Raw genomic sequence first — 16,683 nt, forward strand, 5'->3', positions numbered from 1 at the left:
CTAAAGAGAAAAATAACAAAAAGTTGAAAGCAAAATTTTGTCAACCTGGTATCACAAACTAGACTTTGAATTTCAGTCAGCCAACTAAAATGCACAGACTTCTTAAGTATTCTAAACATTACAAACGTCTCCTATCATTCTGAAGTAGGTCTTTGGTAAGGTAAAAGGTTAACAGTAAGTGCTTGTCAAATTCTCTGGTGTTTTACAGAAAACAATAAAATAAATCGTAAAATCCCAAATCAAATTTATTAGCAACACACACAGGCGTAGGAGTCCTACTACATACAGTGATTGCTGAATTCTAAAGTAATATCTAAAACCAGAATGGACTGAACATTTTTGATGAATGCAGACTTAACAATTCTTTTGTTTAAATGAATGAACTCCAAAAACATCACGTGGTTTTACACTTGACCCGGTCTGCATGTTGTAGCTCATCCAGAACGTTTCTGATGGTCTCAACACAAACCTCTCCTCTGTGATGTTTTTTTGATGCAAGATTCCATACATTTTCAAATTCTTCATCAGAAAGCCTGACACCAATATTACATAATATCTCTGCAATCTAGGGGAAAAAAAAACAGTGACAGTCAGACTAAGATTTGTGTTTTTAAATTTATATTTTAAAAATATCTTTATAACACCTAAGACTATGGATATTTACCCAAAAAAAGTGTGCACCCACGCATGTGTGTATGTGTGTGCCTGTTACATATAATAATAAGCAGATATCAAAATCCCAGTATTTTCGATTCAGGAATCATTTTGTTAATATGAGGATATTCACCTATACTAGCCCATATATAAAATTACTTCCAACTCTTTACGTATTTCTGGTTGAAAGAAGACTTGCTGAATTTGAGTTCTATCTCACTCACTTCTTGTCACTAGGATCTTGTATATGTCATGTCGACCCCTTGAAAATTAGTTTCTCTTCTCTAAAATAGGATCATTTATAAAATGCTTTTTACTGGCCTGTTATAAACTTTATTGTTGTAGGTGTGCAAATGCCAGAAAGATAGAGCATGCATAACAACTAAGCAAATTAAAATCTGAGCATATTGAAAACCAGCAAATTTTGGTTATTAGTCATCTTTCTGCAATGATAATTATTATGGGAAAACATGTTTCTTATGTCCCAGGGAAAATTTAAGAAAGGAAAGATGAGAACTAGCAGTGGGAAGAAATGTTAGAATGAGTAGAGAAAATAAAAGATGTGGAAAAAAAAAGAAACTAAATTTATGTCTTTAAGATTTTTTAAATTTATTTATTTGAATAAGAGAGTGAGAGAAAACATGAGTGGGGGGAGGGGCAAAGGGAGAAGCAGACTCCCCGATGAGCAGGGAGCCAGATGTGGTGGGGCAGAGGCTCTATCCCAGGACCCCGGGGATCACGACCCGAGCCCCAGGCAGACACGTAACTGACTAAGCCATGCAGGTGCCCCAAAACTAAATGTAAAAGAGGAAAAACATTTACTATGAGGCATACAGAAAAAAAGCCAAGAGGGAAATGGAAAGAAAGGTTAGACAGTGAATAGGAAAGCCAAAGAAATAGAAGAGTTGCAGAATACGTCTATTAAACAGAATCTTAGCAATAATTAAAAGATCCCCTAGAAATTATGTGCCCTCGTGGGAAATTAACAGTATAATCAAATACACTTGGAATTCAGAAGAGAAGAGCTGCCAGCAGCTGCCCAATTGTTCTACAGCAAAAACACCTCAGTGTCCCTGTGCAGAGCTGTGATGTTCCCCCATGCAGTGGCAGGTAAAGACTGTCCCCACAGAGTGAACTCCGGCAGTGGCCCGAGTCAGTCTCGAGCATCCCAGACCCCCGCCTCTGCTTCCTTTCCCACTCCTCAGGAGGCATCCCTCCCCTCGTTCCCTATTCCATCACAATACACTGATTCGCTAATATTTTCCAGAAGCCCATCCATTCTCAAGTTAGCATTACTACTCCAACCATTCATTTGGGCTCTTTCTTTTTTTCTAGATGTGTGAGTTAAAGGATGACGTCCTAGTTAAAAGAATTTTAGGCATCATGCAACAAGCAGGAGATTTTTGTTTCTTTGGGCAACCCTATATTTCTATTTCATAGGGCCTTTAGAGTAATCAAGGGAAGTGAAACAATCTGGAAGTGTCCCTTCTCTGACCCCTGGGGTGGACCCTGAGTTCCTTCTTTGGGAGAGCCAGCAGGCGTCTCCTCTGAGTTTCTTCTCCCTTTTTCTTTTTGTCCCCGACCGTAGTAGTGATGAAATGTTGGAATGAATATGTGATAACTAAGGTAGTAGCTAGTAAGTTTTCAAGCCATCAACCCTTCATCTGAAGTACCAGAGACATCCTATGTCTATTTATATATCCTCAATCATTCCTAGTTAAGGATATGAAAATTCTGAAGAAGCAGTTGCACACCCTAGATTGCACCCTGCTTTCTACAAGTGCAGATCAAGACAGGCTGGCCAAGCATTGCTATTAATCTTTGGCCCGTAGAACCCCAGTGGCTATTCTGACCTACCTGGTTGCTCCTGTTTTATAACCCGTCTAGGAAGAAAATCACCTAGAATATGAGTACCGTGTTTTCTAACAAACAAAAACAAAAACGAGATACATGGGCTGACAAATGGTGTGGCAACAGGACAGAATATTTTTTTAGTTTTTTATTTTTTTTAAAGATTTTATTTATTTCTTTGACAGAGAGAGACAGCCAGAGAGAGAGAACACAAGCAGGGGGAGTGGGAGAGGAAGAAGCAGGCTTCCAGCGGAGGAGCCTGATGCGGGGCTCGATCCCATAACGCTGGGATCACGCCCTGAGCCCAAGGCAGACGCTTAACAACTGAACCACCCAGGTGCCCCTGGACAGAATATTTTAAATCAGTGCTTCCACAGATAATCTAAGATGTAAGACAGCAGCAGTACATAAGGAGGGAGCAGAGTGGCCTTTCTCATACTTACCTTTGGTTTTAGAGATACAAAACCATGAGATACTTATACAAGGAAAGGATAGATCCCTTTTGCTTCTTCTCAACTAAGAATAGTGTTGAGTTCTTTAGGAAAACATTTTTCTTCTTATACATAGTTCATAGTGGATCTATGTGACTGTAATGTTTCCTATTATAGAAGAAAAACTGCTCCAAGAATTGTACCAAAACATCACAACCAAACTAAACATTATCCTCAAGAATCCTGTAATTGGGGATCCTGATGACTCTTGTAATATCAAAGTTCACATTTTAAACAGTCTAAAATTAAATAGTCGTTGATAAATAAACATTTTCATCTTTATGTGTTTATGTGAAGTTGACATTTCTTTCAACTCTTTTAAAATAATATGCCGTACCTCTTTTTTTGATCTGGTCTTGAAGAAATCTCTTTCAAACACTCCTTTCTGACCAAAGATGGTAGGATGTAGTAATGAATAGGCATTGCCCTCTTCACCATAATTAGTTCTATCACTGATTCGACGAATTCGTGGGGCAGGAATATCAGACCGAATGGTTGGAACGCCATAGGTGGGATAACCTAGGACACCAATGAGAAAGGAAAACAACCATTCTAAAACTGAGCTGTACAATACAGTAGCCACCAGCCCCACATGGCAATTGGGTACATACTTGAAATGGGGCTAGTCCAAACTGAGATGTAATGTAAGTATAAAATACACACTGAATTTCAAAGATTTAGTACCCCCCTAAAAAAAGTGGAATATTTAATCATTTTATCAATTGTTGAAAAAATATTTGGAAGATCTATATATTATACATAAAGTATATATACTGTTAAAATTAATTTCACCTGTTTCTTTTTCTTAAAATTTTTAAATACATGTAACTCCAATTATATTTTTATTGGACAGCACTATTCTAAAGGGAGTAGCAAAATCTTATTATACCAGAATATATATAGCATGTCCATAAAATCCAGTGAAGAAAAATCCATAAATCCTTAATCATGTCCTTAGTCTAAGGAAGTGATCTTAACCAACATGAAATAGTCTCTAACTAACCAATAGTCATCATGCTCAATAATGAGATAGGAAGTGTTATGAGTTGAGCTATATTCTCCCCAGATTTATATGTTAAAATCCTAACCACCAGTACCCCAGAATGTGACTTTATTTAAAAATAGAGCCATTGCAGGGTGCCTGGCTAGCTCAGTCGGTAGATCTCAGGGTTGTAAGCTAGATCCCCATGTTTGGTGTAGAGATTACTTAAAAATAAAAAAATCTTAAAAGAAAAAGAGTCATTGCATTTGTAATTAATTAAGATGAAGTCATACTAGAGTAGAGTAGGCCGCTAATCCAATGTGACTGGGAGTCCCTATAAAAGGGGGCATTTGGACCCAGGCACTCACACAGGAGGACACCATGTGAAGGTGAAGGCAGAAATCAGGCTGATGCAGCAAAAGCAAAGGGACACCAAAGACTGCCAGCAACACACCAGAATCTAGGAGGGGAGCCCGGAACAGATCCTCCCTCACAGCCCCGGAAGTAACCAACCCTGCCACCCTGGCCTCAGACTTTCCGCCTCCGGAACCATAAGATGATAAATATCTGTTGTTTAAGCCATCCAGTTTGTGGTACTTGTTATGGCAGTCCTAGAAAACTAATGGATGGAGCATGAAGACACAGAGAATAGTTTTGCAAAAGCTCTTCAAATATTTGAAGGTAATCTGCTCGGAGCTAAGAACCACATGGTTTATGAATCTCCTAACACTTGGTGTAACATTCAATGCTCTGATCATCATAGATCAATTTCATTAATATGAACAGAATCATTTTACTTGGGTCATCATCAACAATAGTTCAGTTCAGCCTACATTTATTGAGACCTCCTGGATGGTTCAAATACAGAACTGAATGAAAGGTCCTACACTTTGAGAAACAGCTTAATGAAGATAGAGACTGGGAACAATACAAGGACAGACAAAGGACACTTCTATGTTTGCTGATCCTTTTAAAATTCAGCAAATAATAGACATACTCACAAGTAGAAGGAAGAGCACCTACAACTGCATTGATCTCAGAAGAAGCTGTCTTATAGTGATGAGAAACTTTATCACTTGGCCTCAGTAGTGTCCGGAGAGTCTTTTCTGAGCTCCCTGGTTCTTTTAAGACAATATCTTCTGGCTTTATCAGGAGAGTTGGTTCAGATCCTTCAACATTAGCCTCAGCAGGGTTTGCACAATCTGGTTTTCTGCCTTTAAGCAAAGAATTGGGGGTGGGTAAAGTACAGGGAGAAATCCCTACTTGGTGCTCGCTGCTCTGCAACAAAATCAGTTTTCCGGAGAGTCTCTCCTTGCTGGCAGAGACTGAGACGGGGCTGGGGGAAGCCCTCCACTGACGCCAGTGCCCCACCATGGAAGAGCAAGGGCAGGCCAATGTCATATACCAGGAAATCTGAATGTGGCCTATTTCTTCTTGCCACTCCACCCACTTTACTCTAGAATAAAGCTTTTTATATCTGAGAGACCAAATGAAAATGTGGAACCCATTTTTCCCTTAAAAAAAAAATTAGAGTTTATTTTTATATTTAACTTGAACTACGGGATTACCAGAGTTGTTTCCAGAGTAGTGTCCCAAGGAGAGGCAGAAGACACATTTGGAGTTGTAAATTCCACACATGCCTGATGATAGCGGGGAGCCCCGTGTATTGCAACATTTGGACAGGCAATGAGACCACAGTGTGAGCTCAGGAATCGATTATATAAATAACCCTCTTCACATTGGTGTATAAAAGAAAACCGTGAGGTAAAACTCAAATTGTAAGACTCTGTCCTTTTGAAGATCTGCTTTGTTGACTCACTCTGAAATTGAGGAGTAAATTCCTGGCACATCTTTTTCACAGAGCTGGTAGCAATACAGCTAGCACTAGAGGGCGCTGTGGTCTTTCAATCCCTCGAAGAGCTCTCAGGGTTGCAAAGGCAAATGGTGCCCAGTATCAGGTTGGGGCGGGAACCGTGGCAAACCAGAAAAGACATGCCTATGTAAAGTCTGCAGCCTCCATTCAGCTTCTGCCAATCATTGCCATGAACACATTCAGGCCCTGTGTTCCAAAATCTCTAATCCCCTCTCCGCGCCCCCCAAAAAGTAGAAATCTGGACCAGTACGAGAAAGTGTCTCAGAAAACTGTTTGAAAGCCACTGCCTTAGAACACTTACCCCCTTTCCTCTAGAAGTCAACAGTAAGTATAATTGGATATGAGAAAAATTCCTGCCAAAACATTCCTGAGCCCCTTCTGACTGAACCACTGGTCACTGTCTCAGAAGATGGAAAACCTCAAGGACTCCACTGAAAGTAGCTGACGAAGTCAGAACCCAAAAACCAGGAACAATTTGAAAAACGATCTAGTTTGAAATTTGAAAACAGTCTTCTCTGCCTACCCTCACTACTTCATGAGTTGTGCCAAGAAGAAAAAAACTCTATCACCCCTTTGTATTTCTGAAACGACTAGGGTAGAATTGTTTTCTATAAAATCTTCATTAGGTAAAGAAGATTCTCTGCTTTCCTAGTGGCTCAAATAGAAAGGCCATCTCAGAAACTCATAAGGGATCACACTGTTAATAAGGCCCCAAATTTGGTTTTGGCCTTGCAGACAGGCATGACCCAGGAATAAAAGTAAAAACAGTAATAACTTCACTTTTTAGAGAAAAATATTCCAGAGGAGATAGAAATATAAACAATCTTTTTAAAAAGTTAATCCTCTCTAATAATCAAGATTTGAACATTAAAGTGAACATAATAACAACTAAATTACAAGAACGTTTGAAATAATCCTCAGTGGTAGCAAAATTAGAGTAAAACCTCACAGATTTGGCTGATAAAATTGCAAAGTGGTACAATCATTTAGAAAAGCAAAATGAAAATATAGTTACTTCTGGGACAATAATAACATTCATAAGAAATGAGATATAATTAGAAACAAAGATTTTTGAGAGATGATAATCATTATAGCGTTACTGATATTACTTTTAAAATATCTGGAAATAACCTAAATTTCAAAGAGTGAGGAAATGGCTTAGTAATTCATCATACATCAGCATGAGGGAACTGAAAATGAAGTTCATAAAAAAGTTTACCATAAAACTATTTCTTAATTCCGTAGAAATTTGAAAGCTAAATTTTAAAAAGCCAAATAAATATGGCATATTCACTGTGATTTTATACACATATATACATGCATAGTTAGTTAGTTAGTTAGTGATGCAGGAAGTCAATGTGGAAACATGAAAATATTTGAATAAAGGTAAAGATTGTTCTTTCTCTTACAAAATTTAAAAGAATAAATTTTCTTATGTCAAATTCTATCTTACTATTGAGTTTTCCTGGGGGAGGGGAGCTAATTACTCTAAGAAAATGGTTTTCAAACAGCTTTCTGAGGAACTGTCTTTCATATTTTGGACTTCAGCATAAATTAGCGTTTAATTTTTTTTCTTTTGAATGAGCAATACATGGTTCCAAATTCAAAAAACATAAACACATAGATTAAAATGTGAGTTTTGCTGCCACCCTGTCCCTTAGCTACCTGGTTGCCCTTAAACATCATCAAATTCTTTCCTGTCCTTCCACAAATATTCTATGCACAAACAAGCAAATGATATGTATATATGTACATATTTTTAAATATAAAATATCAAAGTTGACAAGAGTCAAGCTCCTAGAAAACTGAAAACATAAAAATTCCATTTAATAATTCAACAAACTTTCAAAAATTAAATACCTTTCATAATGACCCTCTCTTCATACTCTTTAAGAGGCATTTTATCTTTCCAGTTAAGAAAATTTGCAAATTCTAGGTAGTTAATCAGCCCATCATTATCCACATCACAGTCGTCAAATAGCTGGTCCAGGAGTTTCTCATCTAAGTGCAAGCTGACCTGTTCACAGGCCTCCCGAAGCTCGGCTTTATCTATCACCCCATCTCCATTCTGTTAGACACAAAGCAGAAAAAGATGAAGCAAGCACTGTCTTTAAAAGCAGAGTATGCAACATCTATTATTTCATTTAAGAAAAAAAGAGATCTATCACATAAATTCAAAGAATTTGTCTTATTTTTCACATAACAGCAGTCAAATATTAAGCGAGATCCTCATTGTGTCAACTTGGTACGTGCACAGTAATTCCCACCCTGTTTGGAGCAGGGTGTGGCTCAGAATCTTTGTTCATTCTACTTTAACACTTTTTTCTTTAAATCATGCTGTTTACACTGTGGCAGGGCAGGTGTAACCATGATTTGTACTTGACATTTCATTTAACCAACATTGTGAACTTTGACAGCTTTCTACATTTTCCCATGCTTTCAAAGTTTTTAACACCTCTGGTGTTCCAGCTGAGCAGTAAATGGTCCTCCACTCTGTTGCCTGGTAATGAGGGGAAATTGGGGAAGTAGTTGTAGGCCAATAGAGGGTGGCAGATGCAAAGACCGTTGCCTGCTTGTGGTTAACACTCCTATGGGCAAGAGGGACATGCTACCAATCTGGCCCCACCGTAACAATTAGCACTAAAATTCATCCTGGTAGGGGGAACAGGGGAAGTTCCGCCTTCTTCCAGAAAACAGTTAAAGACAGGAGCACCTACACTGAGTGAGAGAGGAGGGAAATTTACGAAGGCTTTGGGCAGGAACTAGTTGGTTCACTTCAGAGATAAAGAGGTCAAGTCTACGGCCATACCACCCTGAACACTCCCAGTCTCATCTGATCTTGGAAGCTTAGCAGGGTTGGGCCTGGTTAGTGCTTGGATGGGAGATAAAGGGGCTGAACATATAATGCTTGTTGTTTTGTTTTTTTAAGATTGTATTTATTTATTTGAGAAAGTGAGAAAGTGAGACAGAGCAGAGCAGAAGAGAGGGGCAAAGAGAGAAACAGGCTCCCCGATGAGCAGGGAGCGCCGTGTGGGCCTCCATCCCAGGACCCTAGGATCGTGACCTGAGCTGAAGGCAGACGCTAACCAACTGAGCCACCCAGGTAGCCCACATAACACTTGTTAAGGAAGAATGGCAAGAGCTGAGATGTCTTACCCCCTCAGCCCCTCCTGGAGCCTATCAAACCTTAAACCCATTTGGAGATGACAGTAAAAGATCTGAGTATTTTTGCAGTGGGTCCTGGCTGCCATTAAGGAAGCTTTGGCCCTCTCAGAGAAAGCTCCCAGGAGAAAAAATAAATGACTCATTGACCAGCATTCAGCTCTTCTGCTCAGGATTAGTTTTTAAATGCTGATGAAGGTGATCCCTGGAGAATGAGGAACTGAACCAACAATCTCTAGATAAATTCCTGCAGTCAGATCTGTAGGCCTGGAAAACATCCCTGATGCTAATGTTGAAACAGAATGAGTATTTAAAACATTATCTTCACAAGGGAGCTGCAAATGTGCTGGACTAAAGTAGACTCCTTTATAAAAACCTCTGCTGCAAACCCAAGTCAACCAAAAATGCAAACCCCATAGCCCTAGCTGAAAAGCTATGTGGGATATGGCAGTTGAATCAAGGGGTCCTCAAAACTGAAATAGGTGGTGCCAACAATGACTTCACTGCCCAATATAGCGACTTGGGTGGTTTGAAAACACTGGTGGTTTGTTTCATTGTGCTGCATACCACTCAAAACTCAAATGTTTCTTACTCTCTGTACTGAGTCATGCCCTCTGCACCCTTGATTCCCCCCTCCTCCATGCTCCAACCTTACCTGCTCTAAGGAGAAAGATGACTAGATGTGGGACAAAGGTCTCCCTGTCCCCAAGGGAGATCAAATGCTACATTCATCTGTTCGGATATACTATTGAACTTCAGAGGGGCAAAGTCTCAAACTTTTATGGCCTCTTTGGATATGGGTGCCAAAGTCATCATCCTACCCAGTCTCTAGGGGAAGGAGATGTCTGCATTCAGCTAGTGGGGTTTGGGCAGGGTTTGTTCAAAGTGGAGAAAGGAAGCTAGCAATATATTATTTCTGTAGCTTCCACTGCTGAATGTATAACTGGCACTGATGCTTTGCATGCTTGTATTACTAATGAGCCACATGTAGAGGATGCTAGTACCTTTGGAGCCCCACAACCCTAGTGACCTCTTTGAGCCTCAGGTCTCTATGACTAACAAGTTTGACACTTAGAACTTCTGGGTCTGGTTTACTAACTTGAAACCCAGTGGTCTTCACCGGAATGCTGTGGCTTTTAATGAGAGCTATGAATGATCAAAAATGGGCATAGTCAGTCTACTCAAGGTTAGTCTCATGGTTCTGGCCAATACTCCCCTTGATGAACCCATCATATTTTTACTGACTCTTTGACTGTTACCAATGGCCTGCCTATTTGGTTTGCCATTTGGAAAACTACAGACTGGAAGATTAAAGACGCTGCTTTCTGGGGCGCCTGGGTGGCTCAGTCATTAGGCGTCTGCCTTCAGCTCAGGGCGTGATCCCAGCGTTCTGGGATCAAGCCCCACATCGGGCTCCTCCACTGGGAGCCTGCTTCTTCCTCTCCCACTCGCCCTGCTTGTGTTCCCTGTCTCGCTGGCTATCTCTCTCTGTCAAATAAATAAATAAAATCTTTAAAAAAAAAAAAGACGCTGTTTTCTGAGTCTGAAAACTATGGTAACAAATCATAGCTGTTGATTGAACCATGTGGGTAAGTCATATAGATGCCCATGATAAGGGTTCATTCTCTGCTCACTCTCAGACTGCAATAAAGCTTCTGACTGAGCCTAAACCATCCATATTGCCACCTTTGCTACCTGGATCCATTGTTGTACCAGACATGGTGACACACAAATCATTACAAAGTAAAGCACTCCATTTTTCTGAGGCAGAGGCTAACACACCACATGCCATACTTATGACTCCTGACAAAAGTTGGCCAATCTGTCTCATGGTGAGGGAGGACACATCACACGTAAGACATTGCCTCCATGCTCCTGGCATATTGACTACATGGAACCTTTGTTACCTCTAAAGCTATTGATGGTACATTATACTGTTGACACATTTTCAAGCTATGGAATTGCTATTTCAGTTCAATCAGCCAGCTGCAAGCATGAGAGTATGGCCCATGAAATTAATCTGAGTCATGTGTTTTGCTTTCTGGACCATTTTCTGCCTGACAATGGTGTGTCTTACAGCAAAGTGTTAACAATGAGCTGTTAGTCAAGGTATTCAAAGAACCTTTCCTACACCCAGCCATCCACAGCCATCTGGTAGGAGTGAGCTTTGGAATAACCCTCTCAAAAATTGTCTGTCTTCCTCCCCAGCTTCTGGCTCACACAACCAGTTTTATCACTGAATGCAGCTGTCTCCAAAAAGGAATAATCTCATCTCAGCTACTTCGTGGATAACAATTTGAATAAAAGGAATTGACCCNCCCTCTCAAAAATTGTCTGTCTTCCTCCCCAGCTTCTGGCTCACACAACCAGTTTTATCACTGAATGCAGCTGTCTCCAAAAAGGAATAATCTCATCTCAGCTACTTCGTGGATAACAATTCGAATAAAAGGAATTGACCCTCAACTCCACGGTCAACTAATCTTCGACAAAGCAGGAAAGAATATCCAATGGAAAAAAGACAGTCTCTTCAACAAATGGTGGTTGNTGGTCAACTAATCTTTGACAAAGCAGGAAAGAATATCCAATGGAAAAAAGACAGTCTCTTCAACAAATGGTGGTTGGATAGCCACATGAAGCATAAAACTGGACCATTTCTTTACACCATACACAAAAATAGACTCAAAATGGATGAAAGACCTAAATGTGAGACAGGAACCCATCAAAATCCTGGAGGAGAACACAGGTGGCAACCTCTCTGACCTTGGCCACAGCAACTTCTTGCTAGACACGTCTCCAAAGGCAAGGGAAACAAAGGCAAAAATGACCTATTGGGACTTCATCAAGATAAAAGTTTTTTGCACAGCAAAGGAAATATTCAACAAAACTAAAAGACAAAACAGAATGGGACTTATCTTATCAGATAAAGGGCTAGCATCCAAAATCAATAAAGAACTTATCAAACTCAATACCCAAAGAACAAATAATCCAATTAAGAAATTGATAGAAGACATGAACAGACATTTCTCCAAAGAAGGCACACAAATGGCCAACAGACACATGAAAAAATGCTCCACATCACTCAGCATCAGGGAAATACAAATCAAAACCACAATGAGATACGACCTCACACCAGTCAGAATGGCTAAAATTAACAAGTCAGGAAACAACAGATGTTGGCGAGGACATGGAGAAAAGGGAACCCTCTTACAGTGTTGGTGGGAATGCAAGCTGGTGCAGTCACTCTGGAAAATGGTATGGAGGTTCCTCAAAAAGTTGAAAATAGAGCTATACTACAACCCAGCAATTGCATTACTGGGTTTTAACCCCAAAGATACAGACGTAGTGAAAAGAAGGGGCACCTGCACCCCAATGTTTATAGCAGCAATGTCCACAATAGCCAAACTATGGAAAGAGTCCAGATGTCCACTGACAGATGAATGGATAAAGAAGAATGGAATATTACTCAGCCATCAAAAAATGACATCTCGCCATTTGCAACAAAGTGGATGGAACTAGAGGTTATTATGCTCTGTGAAATAAGTCAGAGAAAAACAATTTTCAATCAGAGAAAGACAATTATCATATGATCTCACTCATATGTGGAATTTAAGAAACGAAAACAGGATCATAGGGTCAGAGAGGAAAAAATGAAACAAGATGAAAGCAGAGAGGGAGACAAACCATAAGAGACTCTAAATCATAGGAAACAAACTGAGGGTTGCTGGAGGGGAGGGGACAGGGGATGGGGTAACTGGGGGATGGAAAGAAAGAAATAAAAAATAAAATAAAACATTTTTTAAAAAAGAGTAAGAGGAATTGGAATAACATAAGTCTATTTTGAAAATGTGGGACTCTACTGTGACCACTTCTGGACATGATGAGTCTTTTTATTTCCCCTCTAGATTTTAAATTTCCTAAGTAGAAAGTCTACACATTATCTGGAATAATATTTGATGCACAGTGAGTGTTCAATAAATAACAGAATTAATCCTCTAAGCCAAGAAGATTCACTTAGGAAATCATGGCTTATTTGTTCTCTTTTGTTTTGTATTTTTCATTAAAGTAAATCTGGGCATTCAATAATAGAAAATTCAAATAATCAAAAATTATCCTACAGCTGTACTTGAAGACCCACATCTTATTACCCTCTCAGAAAAAAAAAGCTCCTCGAGGACACTGAGCACTGCATTGTGCATATTAAAAGTTAACTATTTAAAAGGTATATCAACATTAAATAATTCTCAGTAATTTCCTCCCTGCTTAATTTAATTTTATCATAAGGAATATGCCTGGTGGTTCACTAAGATAATCAACAGCTATTAAGATGATCGTCTTGCCTATAATTACATTTAAAATGAATTTTTAAAAAGCAGAGCACTATGTATTGTGGTCGGTTCTCTTATTCATATCACTGCTATCTAAATTTACCCCGCTATCATCTTTGTAAGATGCTTGTATTTGAGTAAAGCTTAAAATGTACTTATTTTAGCTTACATATTTTAATTCTGAAGATTCATTTTTAAATTACCTGTAAATAGCAATTGGTCTCTATTAAAAACCGGAGAAAGAGTTGAATACTTACATTTTCTTTAAACACAACTTTGTGAGAAATGTAGTGGGTGACTGATTGGTGTTTGTCCCTACATAATTGGTACAAAACCTAAATGAGATATTTAACCCACTTTTTATTCATCAGTACAATACAGGCACACAGGCCTCTAATCTAAAAACAAATAAAATGAATGGATTAAACTGAATAAGCCAATGAGTAATCAAGATTTTTTTTAAGATAAAAAATGTGAAGTGTAACTTTTCTAAAATTGTGCTCAACACTGGAAGGGAGATACAAATATTATCTTTTCTTTTTGAGATAAAACAAAATTATTCTGCTTTTTTTTTCCTTCACATATCAAGATTATGATACACTGCATCATCACAGGTTTATTTATGAGCTTTTATTTGTTTAAATTAGACTCATTCTAAAATAGCTTCAGGTTGCCTAGAAAAATAAGTACAATTAAACAGAGCCCAAAAAATTAAAGAAATCAGGGCAAAGAGAAAATAAAGATGAAATCAAATAAGAAGAAATGTGGAATAAAAAGAGCACACAAAACGTGTGCTATGGGATCACATTCACAAACTAGATGTGTTGTGCTGAATTGGCTCTGAGCTTCCTGGTGGCCAAGTCAAAAGGTATTCACAATTGGTACAAAATTCATGCTTCTTAGGAGGTAAAAACAAACCAGATACATAAATGAAGCACAATTACTTCCTTTAGAAAGACTGGGTTTCTTTACAAAGAGGATACATGTGACAAAAATAAATAACAGCGGTGTTTCACAAGAGGTTTGTACAATAGCGCACCTTAGTATAAACTAAAGGCAGTGCAGCTTGGTGAAAGCAACCCTGTAATGGCCTAAAATGGTGTGAGGTAATTATGCAGGCCTAGCCTGAGCTCACCTTACAAGAGGACACAATTTTCAGTAGGTTGAAAATGGAATAACCTTACACTCCCAAAACTGAAACCATACCCTGCTCACCCAGGGGAGCAGCAGTCCAAGCTTGACTTGGACCCAGGCCGACAGCATTGTGTGTACATACTCAGCTTTAGGTATAGATGGCCTAGACCTAGGAGTCTTTCCTGGGGATCTACGATCCCCAACCCCCACCCCTTGCTCCCTGCACACTACAGTTTAATCTGCCACAGTGGTTCTCAAATTATATCAGAATCAGCTGCAGAACTTGTTAAAACACAATTGCTAGGCCCCAAGCTGGAGTTCCTAATTCAGTAAGTGGGATTTAGATTGCACATTTTTAACAGGTTCCCAAGTAACCCTGGTGGTGATAAAAGGACCACACTTTGGCAACTACTGATTTATTCCAGGGGTCAGCAAACTTTTATCGTCAAGGGCCAAAAAAGTAAATATTTTTGGTTTTGCAGGCCATTCAGTCTCTGCATTTGTAGTGCAAAAGCAGCCATAGAAAATACTTAATTTGTCATGTAAAATTATTTACAAAGACAGGTGGTGGGCTGGATTTGACCCACAGACCATAGTCTGCTGACCCCTGATCTACACCAACCTGCCAGGATCTGTAAGCCACGCATAGTCCAAAAAACTCCATTCAAATACTGGCCTTATCATAGTGCCTGAAAGCTGCCAGCAAAGTGTCAAAGTTCTGGTAGTTAGCTTTCTTCAAGTGATGTCGCACTGCTGCAATCAGGGCTCTCTGTCTGTCCTTGCCCCGAAGATATTCACCTGGAAGTCTGTTATGGATGAGATCACCAGCTCCTATTAAAGAGAGTGGGGGGAGTCTTTCATCTGAATTTAAAGTCTGTTTATAGGGGCGCCTGGGTGGCACAGCGGTTAAGCGTCTGCCTTCAGCTCAGGGCGTGATCCCGGCGTTCTGGGATCGAGTCCCACATCAGGCTCTTCCGCTATGAGCCTGCTTCTTCCTCTCCCACTCCCCCTGCTGTGTTCCCTCTCTCTCTGGCTGTCTCTATCTCTGTCGAATGAATAAATAAATAAAATCTTTAAAAAAATAATAAAAAAAAATAAAGTCTGTTTATATTATTCCCATACTAAAAAAGAGAAATCTAGCAAAGGCTGTGAATGAAAAAAAAAAAAACAACCCACGCCTAACTCTGACACTATTATGCAGCATGACAGAAAACCCCTGGGTATAAAAAAGTACATAAAGTAATTGATAAAACTGAATACTTCTGTTTTATGTGACTCCTCTCTCAATGAAAAAGTTCTGACAAAATGAATTTGGGCGGCGGGGGCGGGGGGGAGTGGGAATCATCAGCCCTACATGGCTGTCTTTCCTACTACTTGAAGCCCTTGCCTCTCTCCCTCTTTGAGGACATTTGTCTACAATGCTGAGGATCTGCAAGCTAGGGCAGAGTCCATGTGGGGGCTATTCTATATGACTTGAAGTTGACTAAACCTCTGCGATCCCTTGTAAAAATTGAACTCAAATACCCTACTCCCTTCTAATATGAATTTACAGTCTGCCTCCAGTATGAATATCAAGTTCCCATTTCTCAGCCCTGCTTCCCAAATACAACCACCTGCATGCCAACCCTCATCAACAATTCTATTAACTGAGTTCTGACCCACAATCCCCTCCGTTATCTGGAAGTAATAAACTCTTCAGTCCACCTGCTACATCCCCCCCCATCTGCCCCTTGCTTCCATTTATCATTCATGACTTAAAGGAACTTCCCCCAGATTATGACACAAAGAAAGTACAAACATACACACTGCCAATAAGCATTCCTTGCCACTCCCTTTTGGGAAACATTCCTTGGATGTTACGGGTGACAGAGATCAGACTAGAGTTGACCATGTTGTTTTAAATGCGATGGCGTGGTGGTTGTCACAAGAAGGAACCTTTTGCCTCCGTTCATTTTCCCCTAGCCTACACCCCTCCCCTTTCCTGCTTTCTTGGGGGCAGGATCATGTTGGCAGTTGGCTGTAATATCCTAGATGGAATAATTTCAATCACTACATTTGTTGCAGTTCACAGCAACTAATATTTATACCTACTCTGTATAACGCCCTATATTAGGCTCTGTCAAGAGAGTCTTTTAATAGATACTCATTGCGCCTCTAAGATGTTTATTTATTATAAAATCAGGAGTTAATCCCACATATCATGATAAAAGT

The 16,683-nt window shown here is 39.6% G+C and overlaps 1 protein-coding gene across 1 annotated transcript in view; it reads right to left on the minus strand.

Annotated features, from left to right (window-relative positions):
• Positions 1-274: 274 nt before the first annotated feature.
• EFHB (EF-hand domain family member B) overlaps positions 275-16,683 on the minus strand; it is a 50,573-nt gene continuing 34,164 nt past the window's right edge. The window contains exons 9-13 of the mRNA XM_002927442.4: positions 15,149-15,303; positions 7,712-7,919; positions 4,980-5,192; positions 3,334-3,515; positions 275-565 (exon numbers count right to left, since the gene is read on the minus strand). Of these exons, the coding sequence (XP_002927488.2) occupies positions 395-565; positions 3,334-3,515; positions 4,980-5,192; positions 7,712-7,919; positions 15,149-15,303 (929 nt within the window). The 3' untranslated portion in view covers positions 275-394. The remainder of the gene's footprint in view (positions 566-3,333; positions 3,516-4,979; positions 5,193-7,711; positions 7,920-15,148; positions 15,304-16,683) is intronic.

This window comes from Ailuropoda melanoleuca, chromosome 6, assembly GCF_002007445.2.
Source record: "Ailuropoda melanoleuca isolate Jingjing chromosome 6, ASM200744v2, whole genome shotgun sequence".
In the NCBI taxonomy this organism is placed as follows: Eukaryota; Metazoa; Chordata; class Mammalia; order Carnivora; family Ursidae; genus Ailuropoda; species Ailuropoda melanoleuca.